General features: G+C 45.8%; 1 protein-coding gene across 1 annotated transcript in view; it reads right to left on the bottom strand.

Annotated features, from left to right (window-relative positions):
- Nucleotides 1-19,448, bottom strand: part of fpgs (folylpolyglutamate synthase) — a 50,961-nt gene that overhangs the window by 10,648 nt on the left and 20,865 nt on the right. The window contains exons 10-14 of the mRNA XM_068012307.1: nt 15,023-15,170; nt 11,739-11,840; nt 9,611-9,708; nt 8,375-8,427; nt 5,450-5,525 (exon numbers count right to left, since the gene is read on the bottom strand). Coding sequence (XP_067868408.1) covers nt 5,450-5,525; nt 8,375-8,427; nt 9,611-9,708; nt 11,739-11,840; nt 15,023-15,170 — 477 coding nt within the window. The remainder of the gene's footprint in view (nt 1-5,449; nt 5,526-8,374; nt 8,428-9,610; nt 9,709-11,738; nt 11,841-15,022; nt 15,171-19,448) is intronic.

Below are 19,448 nucleotides of genomic sequence, written 5' to 3'. Positions count from 1 at the left end.
CACGACTTGTGATCAATGTCACACGATTTCATGTCGCATTTGCAGACGTCTTTAAAGCGGAGACATGGACGGCCGGTGGGTCTGATACCAGTGGCGAGCTCGCTGTACAATGTGTCTTTGGGGATCCTGCCATCTTCCATGCGGCTCACATGGCCAAGCCATCTCAAGCGCCGCTGACTCAGTAGTGTGTATAATCTGGGGATGTTGGCCGCCTTGAGGACTTCTGTGTTGGAGATACAGTCCTGCCACCTGATGCCAAGTATTCTCTGGAGGCAGCGAAGAGGGAATGAATTGAGACGTCGCTCTTGGCTGACATACGTTGTCCAGGCCTCGCTGCCATAGAGCAAGGTACTGAGGACACAGGCCTGATACACTCGGACTTTTGTGTTCCGTGTCAGTGCGCCATTTTCCCACATTCTCTTGGCCAGTCTGGACATAGCAGTGGAAGCCTTTCCCATGCGCTTGTTGATTTCTGCATCTAGAGACAGGTTACTGGTGATAGTTGAGCCTAGGTAGGTGAACTCTTGAACCACTTCCAGAGCGTGGTCGCCAATATTGATGGATGGAGCATTTCTGACCTCCTGCCCCATGATGTTCGTTTTCTTGAGGCTGATGGTTAGGCCAAATTCATTGCAGGCAGCCGCAAACCTGTCGGTGAGACTCTGCAGGCACTCTTCAGTGTGAGATGTTAAAGCAGCATCGTCAGCAAAGAGGAGTTCCCTGATGAGGACCTTCCATACTTTGGACTTCGCTCTTAGACGGGCAAGGTTGAACAACCTGCCCCCTGATCTTGTGTGGAGGAAAATTCCTTCTTCAGAGGACTTGAACATATCATATTGAATATATCATATATATATGATATATAAATATATGTTGCATAAGGTTTTGGTAAATGAAGAGCTAACTTTAGCTGTGCATCTTACTGGAAAAAAATTCAGCCTATACAGTTTGAGTCAACCAGAATTAATTTGTACTTATTTTGGTAATCAGAAGGAAAAGAACAGATATGGAAAACTATGTAACAAGTTTGTATGATCTAATGGACCTCAAGGTTATAATGGATTGTTAGTGCACTTTGTTTCACGCATGTGACAATTAATGTACAAATGGAAGTACTGACAAATGAAATGGCAGGACCAATCGAAACAGTGATATGTATGAACTAACCAATCAGCGCACAGAAGGAGCCACCAGCTACAAAGAATAAAAGGACAGACCTGGAGAGGTTCGGTGCACAGATTTGATGATGATAAAGGGAAAGATAAGAGCTGTCTGCGCCATTAGACCGGAGGAGAGTAAAGGCCATCTGGACTAAGATATCAACTGCCTTGGATTTGTTAAGTATTGCTTTGAACCTTAATAAATCATCCTGATACCACTACATCGGGTGTCTCCTTGTCCAAATTCTTATTGTCTGGACGAAGAACAAATTATAAGTAAGGTTCTAAATCTTATAAAACTCAACATTAATAATGTCTTGGTTATCACTTACTATACAATCTAGAAAAAAGGAGCATCCTACATCAGGAATTGTCAATTATAATATATGGGAAACAATTTATACACTGCACGTGATCTATAATTTTAGCTTTACAGAAATAATCCAGCCTGAAGGCCATTTCGACTTAAAGGAACAGAATGTGGACATAATGGTATGAACGGTTGAGTGTGAAGGAAGTGAAAGGAAGCGGGCACGCATAAAGTGAAACAGCAACTTTTTCTTCAGACCCAACGAATTGCCACACACAGAAAGGATTTAATTTCCTGGGACAGGAAGTCAAAGGCTTCACTGAAGAGTAGGTATCAAAAAGAAATAAAAGGAAAGGAATACTACCTTACATTACACTGATGTATAACAAGCGACTGACAGTAAACTATCTTTTTTGTTCATGGGACGTGGGTGTCGCTGGCAAGGCCAGCATTTATTGCCCACGAGAGGGTGGTAGTGATCTGTCCACTTGAAATGCTGCAGTCCTTATGGCAGAGTTCCAAGCAAACCATGAACTCTTTTGGAAGGGTATTGCAGGGTACTAGATACGTGAGGTGCTGGGGGATTTGATTTATATTTCATAAGTGGACTAACTAGACAAATTAAGAGTGCAGATTATAGTTGGGACCATAGGACATTTTTATTCATATCCTATTTAGAGATACAGCACTGAAACAGGCCCTTCGGCCCACCGAGTCTGTGCCGACCATCAACCACCCATTTATACTAATCCCACACTAATCCCATATTCCTACCACATCTCCACCTTCCCTATATTCCCCTACCACCTACCTATACTAGGGGCAATTTAAAATGGCCAATTTACCTATCAACCTGCAAGTCTTTGGCTGTGGGAGGAAACCGGAGCACCCGGTGGAAACCCACGTGGTCAAAGGGAGAACTTGCCAACTCCGCACAGGCAGTACCCAGAACTGAACCCGGGTCGCTGGAGCTGTGAGGCCGCGGTGCTAACCACTGCGCCACTGTGCCACCCTATTAGACAAGTAACCAAAATTACAGGAACTGAACATAATTGCATTATGAACGCTGGACTTTGTAACATGATTATGTTTTAAAAACTATGATTTTTATAAGTTTAAGATGGAGTCCGTGAAGTCAGGTGTCCTCACATCCACTCTGCTTAGACAAGACAGAAATCTTAGTTACCAGAACAGAAAACACAGATCAAAGACTTTTTCTTTGACAGAGACACTGCTAGGGTATAACACCTGAAGAACAATGGGTTTCACCCTCCCAGACTTGCGGATTGTAAACAAGGAGTCAGTGATTCTGAGGATGCAAATGTACCAGACAGCTGTTAACACGTGGAAACAATGGAAGCTCCAGGTGGCTCTGTGGAAGTCAGACTTCTGGACTTTGCATTTTGGAAAAGGACAATGAGCTATCAACTATTGATTCCAGATAAATTCAAACAGATTTTCTGAAGGCAGACAGGCTGTAAGATAGACAACCAGCAGTGGCAGCCTCAAAGGGAGATAGGGGGAAAACCTGCTCTCAAAGACTGGTACAACGTAAGGCTGCAAAGATTTGAACCTCTTTTTTTTTTAAAGTTGAAGTTTGCGGAGAAGGAAAAGACCAATAGGATCGCCAAGGGGTGATCTTATCTACAGCAGACCAGATGGAAGTGGTCGGAAAAGTCAGCAAAGACAGCAGTGACATTGAAAAGGTCTGGGAGGTCCAACCCATTGCGACAGGGAGGAGTTTGGGACTTTTAACCGCTAAAAATGTGCCAAAAGCGGACTGTGTAACAGATAGGGTGTTGTGTGAGATTTTAATAAGTAAAGAAAATACCCTTCTTTGTAATTTGGGATATCAGCTACTTACAAAGTACTATTTAATTAATGAATATTTCTTTTAGTTTAGCTGCTATAATAAAAGTCTTAAAATGTGAAATCTTGTCGTGTAATTCTTTAAATTACTCTGGGGTTCATATCTCATATTTTAATGTTAAGATTCTTACTGAGGTAACAAATGTGATTCATATTTCACTGTGCAGGGCGGATCTGCCAACATCAATGCAAACCAGCTTTTCTCAGCTGCTGTGTGTCCTCAATGACGTCAGTTCCATGAAACAGAAAAGTGACTCCCTGGAAATCGTGGTGTTGCCCTGAATAGAGTTTCAGGTGAATAACCTAGCATTGCCTGAATAAACTAGGTAGCACCTTCCAAACCTGCAACCTCTACCATTTAGAAGAACAAGGGCAGCAAATGCTTGCGAACATCACCACCTGCAAGTTCCCCTCCAAGCCACACACCATCCTGACTTGGAACTATATTGCTGTTCCTTCACTGTCACTGGGTCAAAGTCCTGGAACTCCCTTCCTAACAGCACTGTGGGTGTCCCTACCCCACATGGACTGCAGCGCTTCAAGGAGGAAACTCACCACCACCTTGTCAAGGGCAATGCGGGATGGGCAATAAATGCAGGCCTAGTCTGCGACGCTCACATCCCATGAATGAATAAAAAAAGAGGCAGCAAGAACAGAATTAGACTTCTCTGGGTTCTTTTGTCTCTCTCCCAGAAAATTAGAACATAATTGGAGCAGAAGTAGGCCATATGGCTCCTTGAGTCTGCTCTGCCATTGAATTGTGGAACTTCTACCTCAACTCACTTGCCCACATTATTCCCATACCCTGTTATTCCCTTAGTATCCAAAATCCATCGCTCAGTCTTGAATATACTCATCGACTGAGCATTCACAGTCCTCTGAGGTAGAGAACTCTATAAAGTTTCACAACTCTCAAAATGAATTGTGTAGTTATTGAATGGGTAAATGGTTTCATCGGAGCTGGATGGGTGAGGGAAGGGGTTGCTGGGTGATCTCATCCTATCCTCGTTGCATGCACTTGTGCAAGTGCGATACCAAAAACGTGGGTTTCCACTGACTGGCTAAACTTTAATTAAACCTGACAAGCCCAACCTCAGAACAGCATTCACTTCTACATCAGTTTGGTTTTTTTCACATTTCCCATACCAACCATCCAAGTGACAATGCCATTTAACGCCAAAGCACGGTCAGTTTTCTGCTACAGGCTCCAGCCCACTAGAAGTTAGACTGCCCAAGCTCAATCAAATAGGACCCTTGCATCCAGCAGACAGTTTTATCCTCTTGTCTGAGCTGGATTTGAAGCCCACTGCGCCACCCAGGTCCCCAGCATCATTCCTGTGTCTCTCTGTCCCCTGTCCATTATAAGTACACTTTTTTGGAAGGATGGCAACCAAAACTGCCGAAACCTGACCTAACCTGACCTCTGAAGGTAACCTACAGGAAAAGGTAAAGAAAATTACGTTTCTTGTCCTATTGAGAATTACTTTTCCCCCTGCGCATTCCTTCCGGAATCCATGTGCCGCAGAGTGTACAGGGCCTGAGATTCTAACACTGTGACTTAGATTGATTCCTGGGATGGATGAGAGAGCTTCCTATGAATATGAGGTTCAGTATCACGAGCCTAGATTCTATGGAGTTTAGAACAACGAGAGTCCCTCATTGAAACGTAAAAAATTCCTAGAAGGCTTGACAGGGAGATGCTCCGAGACTGCTTCCCCTACTGCAGAGTCTAGAACTAGGGGTCATAGTCTCAGGACACATGGTCAGCCATTTGGATAAGGAGAATTTCTTCACTCAGAGGGTAGAGGAATTCCTACTGGGGATACTCAGTCATTCAGTATATTCAAGGCAGAGATTGATAGATTTTTCAGCACTAAGGGAAACAAGAGATATGGGGATAGAGCAGAAATGTGGAGTTGATGTGGATCAGCCATGATTTTATTGAATGGCAAAGCAGGCTCGAAGGGCCGAATAGCCTACTCCTGCTCCTATTTCTATGAGACTGAACTCAAAACTCTCGGGTGCAAACAAGTGCCTTCCTATGTATAACAGCGAGCGACAGATCAAACTCCCAACTCTCCACAGGATACATCGTACATCCCATTCTTACCATCAGCAGTTTGAGCAGTGCGGCAGCATCTCGCTCCCCTGTTGTGTTGAACAGCAGCACCTGTACCACGGATCCTCTGCCGGAAGAACAGCTTAATAATCAAATTCATACATCAAATTCACACCTGCAGTTTCACATCCCTTACTGCTGGGGTCTGGGCAATGTGTCCCATTAAACGACACCCGTCACCCCCCCAACCACAAACCTGACACCCTGCAGGGTCTGAGCAGTGCATCCCACTAAATCCGCACGCCCCCCCACCCCCCCGACCTCCCGGTTGTGGGCAGTGCGTCCCATTAAACCTTCCTCTCCCCCATCCACCCCTGCCCTCCTCCCTCAAACCCACCACCCTGTATGGTCTGGGAAGTGTGTCCCATTAAAACACCACTCCCCCGTGAAAAAGGATCAGGATACTCTAACAATGAATACAGCCGTCCTCTTTATAAAGCTCACTTTCAATTCTCCTGAAGACTCTGACCCAGACTGGAATACAATTCTACAGGTGCCAGCTGCTGCTTGGCATCTTTCCCTATTGCCTTTCTGGACTGCTGAGCTACAGAATGATGCCAAGATCAGCGTTGTTTTAACAACGGTTTGAAGAGTGTCAGCTCTGCCTTCAAAGTAATGATGACAGGAAAAATTTTGGCTCGAATGGATTGACAGGCTAATCCCAATCCTGTCTGAACATTTCCAAGAAGTGGTACCAAGTAATGGTACCGAATCTGTACAGAGGACTGGCCTGCCACAATCAGGGACACGGTGTTAAATTTTGGCCACCACACTACTGTAAAGCAGAAGAACAAAAAGCGTTGGAAATACTCAGCAGGCCGCACAGCGTCAGAGTTAACATTTCAGGTTCAGGACCTGTGGTTTGATGAAAAGTCACAGACCTGAAACGTTAACTGTGTTTCTCTCGCCACAGATGCTGCCAGACCTGCTGAGTATTTCCAGCATTTTCTGTTTTTATTTCAGATCTCCAGCATCCACAGTATTTTGCTTTTGAATGAAAGGAAGTCTTAGCTTTGGCACAAAGCTTCCATGCACACATACGGTGATGAATGTGTAGAGTGGAGTGCCCGACTGAAGGAATAGAGGCAGACCATGTCAGTAAACTGCAGGAAATCTATATAGTATTTAGCAAAAAGAATATGAAAGACAGAGCATGCCTCTGGCCCTAAGAACCACAGAATTGTAACAGTGCAGATGAACGCCATTTGGCCATTCATGTCTGCACTGGCTCTCTGAATGAGCAATTCACCTAGTTCCATTCCCCCACCTTCTCCCTACAATCCTGCACATTCTTCCTATTCAGATAACAGTCTAATTCCTTTCGATTGAACCTGCCTGCACCACACACTCAGACAGCGCATTCCAGATCTTAACCACTCGCTGCGTGAAAAAGTTTTTCCTCCTCACTTTTGTTTCTTTTGCCAAATACTTTAAATCTGTGCTCTCTCATTCTCAATCCTTTCATAAGTGGGAACAGTTTCTCTCTATCTACTCTGCCCAGACCCCTCATGATTTTGAATACCTCTCAGCCTTCTCTTCAAGGAAAACAGTCCCAACTTCTCCAATCTACCTTCATAACTGAAGTTCCTCATCTCTGAAACCATTCTCGTGAATCTTTTCTGCGCCCTCTCAACGCCTTCACATCCTTCCTAAAGTGCAGCGTCCAGAACTGGACGCAATACTCCAGCTGAGGCCGAACTAGTGTCTTTTATAAAAGTTCAACATAATCTCCTTGCTCTTGTACTCTATGCCCCTATTAATAAAGCCCAGGACACTGTGTACTTCACGCACTCTCAACTTGTCCTGCCACCTTCAATAACTTATGCACATGTACACCCAGGTCCCTCTGCTTCTGCACGCCCTTTAGAGTTGTACCCTTTATCTTATATTGTTTCTCGGCATTCTTCCTACCAAAATCAATCATTTCACTTTTCTCCACATTGAACTTCATCTACCCCTTGCCCGCCCATTCCACCAACTTGTCTATGTCCTTGTGAAGTTCTACATTATCCTCCTCACAGTTCACAATGCTTCCAAGTTTCATGTCAGCTGCAAACTTTGAAATTGTACCCTGTACACCAAGGTCGAGGCCATTAATATATATCAGAAATAGCAAGGGTCCCAACACTGATCCCTGAGGAACTCCACTACAAACCTTCCTCCAGCTCGAAAAACATCTATTAATCATTACTCTGTTTCCTGTAAAACAGCCAATTTCATATCCATGTTGCCACTGTCCCTTTTATTCCATGAGCTATAACTTTGCTCACAAGTCTTTTGTGCAGCACCGTATCAATGCCTTTTGGAAGTCTATGTACACCACATCAATAGCATTGCCCTCATCAACCTTTTCTGTTACCTCTTCAGAAACTCCAGCAAGTTAGTCAAACACGATTTTCTCAAACAAATTTTTCTTAATTAATTTGCATTAGTACATGTGCCTGACTGGTCTGTAGTTGCTGGGCTTATCTTTACACCCTTTTTTGAACAAGGGTGTAACATTTGCAATTCTCCAGTCCTCTGGCATCACAATAGTTTTTTTTCCCCCCAATCTCGTTCAATCTTTAGTCCTCACCCAACCACATGCCTCCAGCAGGAGCCTCGAGACAGTGATCAGAAACGAGAATCATGGCTGATGTTTCTTCCCCCAACCTACTCCAGCCCCCAACCCTGCGAACCACCTCCCCCCACCCCCAATCTTGGCAAATAGCACAGAGGTCATTTTATTGCCCTAACTGCTGCACAAACTGAGAGTCACTAACTCAACACAGACCAGGACCGAGCCTGGGACCTTTCTGGCTCAGTACACTGCTTTCAGTCATGGGGAAGCTGCTGCAATGTAAATAACTTTCAGATGTAATGTGCCCAGGTACTCTAGTACAGTACAGCCCTGGTCACATAGTTTCAGGTACTCACCTCACGGCCTGCGCCTCCTTCACTGAATGCTCGCGAAACCACTTGACACAGGCCTGAAAACAAGACCACAGTCAATGCTCACACACCAAGAACAAACCTGTAAAGGAGCACAATGTCTTCTATAACTTTATCCCTCTCTGCAAAATGTCCCCCTTTGACATTACACCCTCCTCAAAGAAATAAACACCCACAACCCCATCTGTCCTTAAAAACCACCAACCCCAAATACAACCTCTCTTGCCTCTCCAAAGTTCTTGAACATGTTGTCACCTCCAAAATTTGTGCCCACCTTTCCCACAACACTGTTCACATCTCTCAATCAGGTTTATGCCTGACAGAACAGCCTTAACCAAAAGGTATCAAACATTCTCTGGGAGCGTGATGCATTCTCTCCTCTCATCGACCAGACCATGCTCCTCCGACACCTCTCCTCTGTTGTCCAACTCAGTGGGACAATCCTTATTTGATTCCACCTTTTGCTATCCAACAGCAGCCAGATCATCATCATCAATGGCCTGTCTTCTCGCTCAGGCACCATTATATCGAGAGTCCCACATCTATCTGTGGGTCTTTCCTCTTCTTCAGCTACATACAGCCTCAGGAGCAGTATCTGCAGACATGCCAGCTTCCACATGCATAATGCAACATTCAGCTGTACTTCTCCACCACCTCCACTGCTTGTGTGTTCTGCAAACCTTATTTCTAACAATTCCATCCCCTTCCCCTAGCCACTGTCTAAGGCTGAACCAGACTGCCTGCAAACTCAGTAGCCTATTTGGCCCCAAGCTAAGCTTCTGACCCCATATTGTCTCCATCACAAAGATCAGGTTCGGGCGAGCTCATCGTCCAGGAGGCGGGAACTTCAATCTTGTTATTCTAGCACCTTAAATTGGGCTAAGCATGACCCAAGTGCCACACTGTTCTTCAGCTACATGCAGCCTGGAGTGGCATTATCCATAGACATGCCAGCTGCCCCATGCATGTTGCAACACCCAGCTGTACTGCTACACTGTTCTTCCCTCTGTTCCTACAATACGCCTCTTGGCAAATAAGTTGCCCAAGTATGGGATACTGGCTGCACAGATCCTGATCATATGGTGTAGTGCACTGCAGCTGTTCTGAAAGCCTTTATACAAGGCACTGGTTGGGATTCCAACCCTCAACACTCTACTACAGACTCAAAGTAGGAGCCCTAACACTAATGAAGAGGCCAGACTCTAGGTAATGCCAACACACCTTTATACTACCAATCGTGTGAGCGCCATCGATGTAATACGTCACAGGTCCTCGCTTCAGGATCTGCGATCGACCCAGCCATTCTGTATCACGTAATCCTAGGGAAAGAGGATCAAAGACACAACAAATTGATTCTTCACTTAAAACCCCTGAACTGCTTTCAGGAGAAATATGGGTCTGCAGCAAAAATACTCACCAACTCAAACCATGTCAGGGAGATTGGGCCAGCTACTCAAGTCTGCCTCAAAAGTCTCACCTAGTTACAGGGAACCCAGGGACAAATAGCTCAATGTTGTCTCTTCTATAACTAACACAGCAGGGAACTGTAGCGCGTCGGTAGTTACTGGCTTTGTACTTTAAGAATTGGACAGTTGGTGTCATTCCTTGCCAACTGCAAGACAGAAGCAAAAAGGAGAGGTTCAGCATGTTAGTAGCTCTCGCTCTCTCACTGGTGGCTCATTTGATAAATACATCCTCCAATGTGTACCAGCCCATACAAGAGGGTCTCAAATGTGAGCTGGGTCTGTTCGCTGATCTCTGCATGTGGTGGCCATGGAAGTGTTACAATTGGTTTCAGTTGCCTTGGTTCTCCAGTACAGTAGAAGTTTGAGACATGGAGATAATGAGGGGCCACTTTAACTCTCATGATTATTACAGCCAAAGTGTTACAATTGGTCCCAGGGTGGAGGGTAATAGGCCAGGATCCCATCAAGTCCTGCTGGAGATGACTTGTTTAGTGGCACAGGATAAGGTTTGTGATTGGTTTTGCTATGATACTGACCATCTTGGCTGAGTTATCTGAATTTAGCCAATGCATGTGGAACCCTAGAGATAACGTTGATGCCTTCAAAAGAGAGAAATAAAGACTGTAAAACAGACAGCAACCAGAGACTCAGTCCATTACCTCCAGTCAGAATAAAGATAAGTGCAGTCTAAAACCTAATGTATCGTCAATGGGCGGCAATTCAGCACCCCACCCACCTCCCCAATAAAACAGCAGTCATACATAATGCAACATAATCCATTTCAATTTTAAAGCTCCTCTCATTAATTTTTTTGTTAGTTTGACACCACATAATTTAACAAAACAAGCCTCTCCACATTATATACAGCTCCAGTGAGCCCCGGTCATCAGAATTCATTCCTAGTGACCTTCAGCACCGTTTCAGATAAAGTGGCCTGGTTATAGCTCAATTTTTGTGTTTCTCCAGTGAAAACACGAAGTGTAGAAAACCATCATTCTCTCGGTGTCTCTCTCAGGCTACCCTCCTCTCCTCTCAATGAGAGCTATTTCTAGCACATCACCCCTCCAACCAACGTCCTTCTGTAGCAACTCAGTCCCCTCCCCCGCTCCAATTTTGGGTTCCCTTAACTCAGTATGATGTTGGAGCCAATTAATTTTCTTCCCTCAGTTTCTCCCATCTCTTTCTTGTGCTGTTGACATACCAATATCTCAGTCAAGCACCCCTTATTCATCTGTGAGCCAAAAACTATTCTACTTCAAGGGGCATTACTGGTGAATCTGATCTATCCTTACTGACATTCAAAAATGAGCAGAAACTCTTGAGTCAACAGAAACAGGCCATTCAGCCCCACTGATCCATGCAAGCATTTAAGCTCAAAACGAGCCTCCTCCCACCCCCTCTTCCTCTAACTCTATCAGCGTGTGGCTCAGTTCTCTACTGCTCCATTTACCCTCTGGATCATCAGCTACTTGCATAAATGATCTGATGCCAGACTCAAGAACAATGAAACCCGCTGCAGTAAAGGAAATTCTTCACTTCCTGCAAACCATGTGTTATATGTTATGTCAGAAAAATCCACCAGAGGGCAGCAGCTGCACATATTTACAGCAGCAAAGTGAATGACTGCACTCACATGAACAATGACCAGAGGGCAGGAGCGCTAAATTCCACAGCACAAATCAGCAGAGAGAGAGAAACTTGGAGCAAAAGCAATCCTGAATGTGACCCATGGAGAAAAAGCCCCGAGCTGAATGTGCGGTAATATCTAATTCTACGAGACTGAGGAAGTTATGAGCAATGAATGCTGTAATAGGCGATTACAGAGCAGCTGGCCCAAGGCACATGGAACTGCTTCACGCACGGGGCTACCGGTGGGTTGTTACCGTCTATCATGGCGGTGGTCGGGCAGAATCCTGAGCTGATAGGCGGCTGTTGCCTCACGTACTCCCTGGCAAAGTCCTGCGATCCTTGGAGCAGAGGAAAATCTGCAAGAAACCAAAAACAAAAGGGTTTCAGGACATTGCAGGAAATTAAATGAAAATCTGTGAAGTATCTCAAGTACACAGAATCAAACGGCACCTTTCCCAACACCGCATAACGGCCACACCAGCTGTGGTGCTGGTCAGGCCTCCAACGAGGTTACTCTGAATCTAGTCACTAGAAGCCGGCGACTGCAGACTCACACCCACTTGCCTCAACAGCACAGCTGAGATCAGTGCACCAAGTGGGCCGTTGGTGCAAGACAGCATTTTCATGGAATTTGAGGGTCTCTGTACCCTTGCACCGCACTCACCCTCCACCACCCTGTTTCTCTTTCTCTCTCGTGAATTTTTAAACCCGACTTGAGCACCAGGATTATTTTATTCGACCAACAGCCAGTAAATGAGGTTTGCGGCTCATAGCTGCAACACCCGAGCCTTGGTCTGGTGCCCAGCAACAAGTTTTACATTAAATAAGCAAAACAAAAAGAACATAGATTCAATGAACTATTAACTAAATTTTTATACCGAAAACTGTTACAGGAGACGCATGAAATCTAACACGAGAGGGGAACCTCAGAAGCAAAATGGTTGAGAAACCCTGCACCTATAGGAAGAAAATACGCTTGGTCACACAGCCTATAAACTGAAGCCTAATAGTAGGGTTTCCTTTTTGATGTCAGACAGGGTTGTACCTGATTAAAAGGTGCAGTGTAAACACTGTACCTGTACTCTACTAACAAATATTTATTTTTCCTACACTGGCTCTCAAGGGGCAGAGTGAAAACGATGTTGCTAAATGGACATTCCGACTGAAAGCAATTGCACTGTCCCCACAGCAAAATCTCAGCCGCAACTCCAATAACACGTCAAAATTCGTTTTCATTTCCACCCCCACTCCCAACTACCCAAATTCCTCTTAGGCACTGGGGCCATGCTGGGGTACTGTCCCTCTCCGACACCACCTATCCACAAGCAGCCAGTCTTTACCCACTATCTGCATTCACAAGGTAATCGACCCCGGGGGAGGGGTGGTGAGGGCAGTGCAGCCAAGTTGAGCGTTACCCATTCCCCCAACATTCACATGTGGCATTTTCCACCTGGTCTGGCTGGACAGTGAACAGCAGCAGGACCCCTGGCTGATTCCCTTCACCTCTCTTTCTAGCACACGTGGTGCAGGGAGATGGGGGAGCAATTTAATTTGTTATTTGACTTTCAGTACATGCCTGGCTAGAGAGCAAAGTGCATGATTCCAAGATACGGGAAGAACAACTCAACCAGAGTATAATCATTAACCCATACAGGGAGGGCAAGGGTGGCTTCAGCTGTTACTGGATGTGCCAGATTCCGTGACCGCTCCCTAGCTCCCTCCACTGTTTAAATAAAGACATTCCACAAAAACAGAACATTAATTATAAACCCCTGTAACAAAGACAAGCTGGCACAATCTATTACAACACTTGCCCACTTAATTTGCTGGTGGGATGTGGGCTTCACTGGCTAGGCCAGCATTTATTGCCTATCCCGATTTGCCCTCGACAAGGTGGTAGTGAGCCGCCTTCTTGACCGTTGCAGTCCTTGGGGTGTAGGTAAACCCAGTGATGTGAGGAAGGGAGTTCCAGGATTTTGACCCAGCGACAGTGAAGGAATGGCGATATAGTTCCAAGCCAGGATGATGTGTGGCTTGGAGGGGAACTTGCAGCTGGTGGTGTTCCTTGTCCTTCTAGGTGGTAGAAGTCGCTGGTCTGAAAGGTGCTGTCGAAGGAACCTTGGTGAGTTGCTACAGTGCATCTTGTAGATGGTACACACTGCTGCCACTGTGCGTCTGTGGGTAAGGGAGTGAATGTTGAAGGTGGTGAATAGGGTGCTGATCAAGTGGGCTGCTTTGTACTGGATGGTGTCGAACATAGAGTGTTGTCGGAGCTGCACCCATCCAGGCAAGTGGAGAATATTCCAACACACTCCTGACTTGTGCCTTGTAGATGGTGGACAGGCTTTGGGGAGTCAGGAGGTGAGTTACTCGCCGCAGGATTCTTAACCTCTGATCTGCCTTTGTAGCCACAGTATGTGTGGTTGGTCCAGTTCAGTTTCTGGTCAATGGTGACCCCCCCAGGATGTTGATAGTGGGGGAATTCTGTGATGGCAAAGACACTGATCAGGGGGAGATGGTTATATTCTCGTTTAATATGGTCATTGCCTGGCACTTGTGCGAATGTTACTTGCCACTTATCAGCCCAAGCCTGGATATTGTCCAGGTCTTGTTGCATTTCTACACGGACTGCTTCAGTAATCTGAGTCATCGCGAAAGGTGAACATTGTACAGTCATCAGCAAACAACCCCACTTCTGACCTTATGATGGAGGGAAGGTCATTGATGAGGTAGGAATATGGAATTAGTGTAGGATTAGTATAAATGGGTGGTTGATGGTCAGCACAGACTCGGCGGGCCGAAGGGCCTGTTTCAGTGCTGTATCTCTAAATAAATAAAAATAAGCAGCTGAAGATGGTTGGGCCTAGGACACTACCCTGAGGAACTTCTGCAGTGATGTCCTGGGACTTAGAGGACTGACCTCCAACAACCACAACCACCTTTCTTTGAGCTAGGTATGACTCCAACCAGCGGGAGATTTTTCCCTGATTCCCATTGACTCCAGTTTTGCTAGGGCTCCTTGATGCCAGACTCGGTCAAACGCTGCCTTGATGTCAAGGGCAGTCACTCTCATCTTCTAGGCCTTTTGGAAACTGGGCTAACAGAAGGTTAAAAAGAAGTTCCATCCTCTAGCTCTGATGTCCTGTACCTTGATGAGCCCAAAATTCACCAAACAAGTACAGCGTATATTCCTGTGATTGTACAGCACCGCAAGAGTGCTACAGAGGACAACATGGGTTTGTACCCGCAATGAGGTACTGATCTACTGTGGCCAAACATCAAACAAAGCTCATGGATGCCTCCTGGTGGTATGTGAGGACACCAACAGGCAGTTCATCCCAATAGTCACAGGCTGGGGTGGGGTGTTTTATCACAGCGAGACCAAGATTGGGGCTAGAAAAGCAAATATATTTAACCCAAAGAATGATCCTAAAAATTTCAATCCCAAAAACCTTTAATCCAAATCCACGGATTGCTTTTCCAGTTCCAATTACTGAGACAGCACCAAGAGCACAAAGTCAGGGCAGCAGTTGCACACCTGGGTGGTGATGATGCTGCAGCCACGTCCGGCACAGCTGCAGCGCCAGAGATGCGTTGGATTTCTGATGTTCTCCCGCCAATCCCAAACTCAGCTTTTCCCCCTCGGACTGGAAATCCTCCAAACTCGGACAGAGCTGCAGGGAACACTGGGGAAAGCACAATGAAGGAGCTCATTACCTAGCCCTGCTACTTTACTTCAAATCTCAGAAATTTCAGCGGCAAGTCATTCGAACCATTCAGACAGAGCAGCAGCAGCAACACAATTAGCCCCATGACATCGGCACTGGGGAGGGGGAAGAGGGAAATACAGCTGGCCAGGAGTCCTGCAGGAATTTTTTTTTTAATTCATTCGTAGGATATGGGTGTCGCTGACCAGACCAGCTTTTATTGCCCATCCCTAATTGCCCTTGAGAAGGTGGTGGTGAGCTGCCTTCTTGAACCACTGCAGTCCATGGGCGGCACAGTGGTTAGCACTGCAGCCTCACAGCTCCAGGGACCCGGGTTCAATTCTGGATACTGCCTGTGCGGAGTTTGCAAATTCTCCCTGTGACCGTGTGGGTTTTCGCCGGGTGTGGGTTTCCTCCCACCGCCAAAGACTTGCAGGTGATAGGTAAATTGGCCACTGTAAATTGCCCCTAGTGTAGGTAGGTGGTAGGGAATATGGGATTACTGTAGGGTGAGTATAAATGGGTGGTTCTTGGTCGGCACAGACTCAGTGGGCTGAAGGGCCTGTTTCAGTGCTGTATCTCTAAATATAAAATAAAATAAATGTCTTACCTTCCGGGAGCGGAGAGGAGTGGACTGAGGGGAGAATGCCGAGAGAGGAGCCAATAAATAGAGCCCGAGGATCGTGGCCTAGACACTTACCTTCCGAGAGCAGAGCGGAGAGGAGTGGACTTGAGGGGAGAATGCCGAGAGAGGAGCCAATAAATCGAGCCCGAGGATCGTGGCCTAGACACTTACCTTCCAGGAGAGGAGAGCAGTCCAGGCGCGCCGGAGTTTTGAAAAAAAAAGTCAGTGACATCACAGGAAAGCTGCAAGGTGATTGGTTGGTGAGTAATAGCTGTTAGTGCCTGTAAATAGCTTTAAAAAATTAGGGGAAAATTCTATTTTTTGGGGGAAAAAAAAACCTTAAAACCTATCTTATAAGTGATAAGGTTAGCACCACTAAAGTGTGTTTTTTTTACTGCAATTTATTAAGGACTTTAGATTGTAATGGGTAGTGTTTGGAGTAGAACAAGGCCCCTAGCATAATTAGTATTTTTTAATTAAAGGGAGTAACTAAGCAATCTAAAGGTAAGTCATAGCAGGAGAGCTTGCACCCCTGATATGCTCCTCCTGTGCTATGCGGAAAATCAGGAACGCTTCCAGTATCCCCAACGACCACGTGTGCAGGAACTGCATCTATCTGCAGCTACTGGCTACCCGCATTATGGAGCTGGAGCTGTGGGTGGATTCACTGTGGAGCATCCGTGATGCTGAGATCGTCGTGGATAGCACGTTTAGCAAGGTGGTCACGCTGCAGGCAAATGCTGCAAAGGCAGGAAGGGAAGGTGACCACCAGGCAAAGAGGAAGGCAGGTAGTACAGAAGTTCTCTGTGGCCATCTGCTTGTCTAACAGATATACCGCTTTGGATATTGTTGGGAGAGATGGCTCAGGGGAAAGCAGAAAGAGCCAAGTTCATGGCACCATGGAGGGCTCTGCTGCACAGGAGGGGAGGACGAAGAATGGCAGGGCTATAGTGATAGGGGATTCAATCATAAGGGAAACAGATAGGCGTTTCTGAGGCCGCAAACGTGACTCCAGGATGGTATGTGCTAGGGTCAAGGATGTCATGGAACGGCTGCAGGACATTCTGAAGGGGGAGGGTGAACAGTCAGAGGTCGTGGTACACATTGGTACCAACTACATAGGTAGAAAGAGGGATGAGGTCCTGCAACAAGAATTTAGGGAGCTAGGTAGCAGATTAAAAAGCAGGACCTCAAAAGGTTATAATCTCTGGATTACTCCTGGTGCCACGTGCTAGTGAGTACAGGAATAGGAGGATAGAGCAGATGAATGCGTAGCTGAAGACATGGTGCAGGAGGGAGGGCTTTAGTTTTCTGGATCACTGGGTCTGTTTCTGGCGAAGGTGGGACCTGTTCAAGTTGGACAGGTTGATCCTGAACCGGAACAGGACCAACATCCTTGCTGGGAGGTTTGCTAGTGCTGTTGGGGGGGGGGGGTTAAAATGAATTTGGCAGGGGAATGGGATACAGAGTGGAGTTACAGAAGGGGGTGATGCACAGTCAAATATAGAAGAGAAACTGAGCCAGTCTGGAAGGCAGAGCAAATATAGACCTGTTAAGATACAAGCGAATAATGCAAGGCTGGATTGCATCTATTTTAACACATTACTAGTAAGGCAGATGAAATGAGGGCATTGATTAACACATGGAAATATGATATTATTGCTATCATAGAGACCTGGTTGAGGGAACGGCAGGACTGGCAGCTCAATATTCCAAGGTATAGAATCTTCAGGAGTGACAGGGGAGGGCGTAAAAGAGGAGGTGGCATCACACTGTTGATCAAGGAGTCAATTATTGCAATAAGAAGGGATGATATCTTAGAAGGTTGCTCAAATGAGGCCATATGGGTAGAAAGTAAAAACAAAAAGGGGGCAATCATTTGGCTGGGAGTGTACTACAGGCCTTCAAACAGTCAGGGAGAGATAGAGGTATGTAGGCAAATCTCAGAGAGGTGTAAAAATAATAGGGTAATAATAGTAGGGGATTTCAACTTCCCCAATACCAACTGGGATAGTCTGAGTGCAAAAGGCTTAAAGGGGACGAAATTCTTAAAGTGCATACAGGAGAGCTTTTTAAGCTAGCATGTGAAACGTCCTACGAGAGAAGGGGCAGTACTGGACCTAATCCTAGGGAATGGAGCCGGACAAGTGGCAGAAGTGTCAGTGGGGAAACATTTCGAGGATAGTGACCAGAACTCTAAGATTTAAGGTAGTTATGGAAAAGGACAAAGAGGGACCGGAAATAAAGGTACTGAATTGGGGGAAGGCAGATTTCAATATGATAAAACAAGATCTGGCCAAAGTGGACTGGGAGCAGCTACTTGTAGGAAAGTCTACATCAGACCAGTGGGAGTCATTCAAAAAGGAAAAAGTGAAAGTTCAGGGCCAACATGTTCCCATAAAGGTGAAGGGTAGGATCAACAAGTCCAGGGAACCTTGGATGACAAGGGATATAGAGGATTGGATAAGGGAACAGAAGGAGGCTTATGGCAGAATCAAAGCACTGAAAACAGCAGAGGCCCTAGAGGAGTATAGAAAGTGTGGGGGGATACTTAAAAAAGTAATTAGAGCGAAGAGGGGACATGAAAAAACACTGGCAGGCAAGATAATGGAAAATCCCAAAGCGTTTTATAAGTATATTAAGGGCAAGAGGATAACCAGGGAAAGAGTAGGACCCATTAGGGGCCAGAGTGGTAGTCTGTGTGTACAGCCAGAGGACATAGGTGAGGTTTTAAATGATTACTTTTCATCTGTGTTCACTATGGAGAAGGATGATGTAGGTGTAGAGATCAGGGAGGGGGATTGGGATATACTTGAACAAATTAGCATTGAAAGGAAGGATGTATTAGATGTTTTAGTGGGCTTAAAAGTAGATAAATCCCCAGGCCCAGATGAGATGTAGCCCAGGCTGTTATGTGAAGCAAGGGAGGTGATAGCAGGGGCTCTGACACAAATTTTCAAATCCTCTCTGGCCACAGGAGAGGTACCAGAGGACTGGAGGACACTATTCAAGAAGGATAGCAGGGATAAACCGGGTAATTACAGGCCACTGAGTCTAACATTAGTGGTAGGGAAACCACTCGGAAAAATTCTGAGGAACAGGATTAATCTCCTCTTGGAGAGTCAGGGATTAATCAAGGATAGTCAGCATGGCTTTGTCAGGGGGAGATCATGTCTAACAAATCTGATTGAATTTTTCGAGGATGTGACTAGATGTGTAGATGAGGGTAAAGCAGTTGATGTAGTCTACATGGATTTCAGTAAAGCTTTTGATAAGGTCCCGCATGGGAGATTAGTCAAGAAGGTAAAAGCCCATGGGATCCAGGGCAATTTGGCAAATTGGATTCAAAATTGGCTAAGTGGCAGGAGGCAGAGGGTGATGGGCGAGGGTTGTTTTTGCAAGTGGAAGCCTGTGACCAGTGGTGTACCGCAGGAATCGGTGCTGTTTGTAGTGTACATTAATGATTTAGATGTGAATATAGGAGATATGATCAGTAGGTTCGCAGATGACACGAAAATTGGTGGTGTCGTAAATAGTGAGGAGGAAAGCCTTAGCTAACAGGACAATATAGATGGGCTGGTAAGATGGGCAGAGCAGTGGCAAATGAAATTTAATTCTGAGAAGTGCAAGGT

This window comes from Heterodontus francisci, chromosome 32 (genome assembly GCF_036365525.1).
Source record: "Heterodontus francisci isolate sHetFra1 chromosome 32, sHetFra1.hap1, whole genome shotgun sequence".
Lineage (NCBI taxonomy): Eukaryota > Metazoa > Chordata > Chondrichthyes > Heterodontiformes > Heterodontidae > Heterodontus > Heterodontus francisci.
The sequence above is the reverse complement of the archived record's forward strand: the minus strand, read 5'-3'. Positions and strand labels throughout refer to the sequence as shown.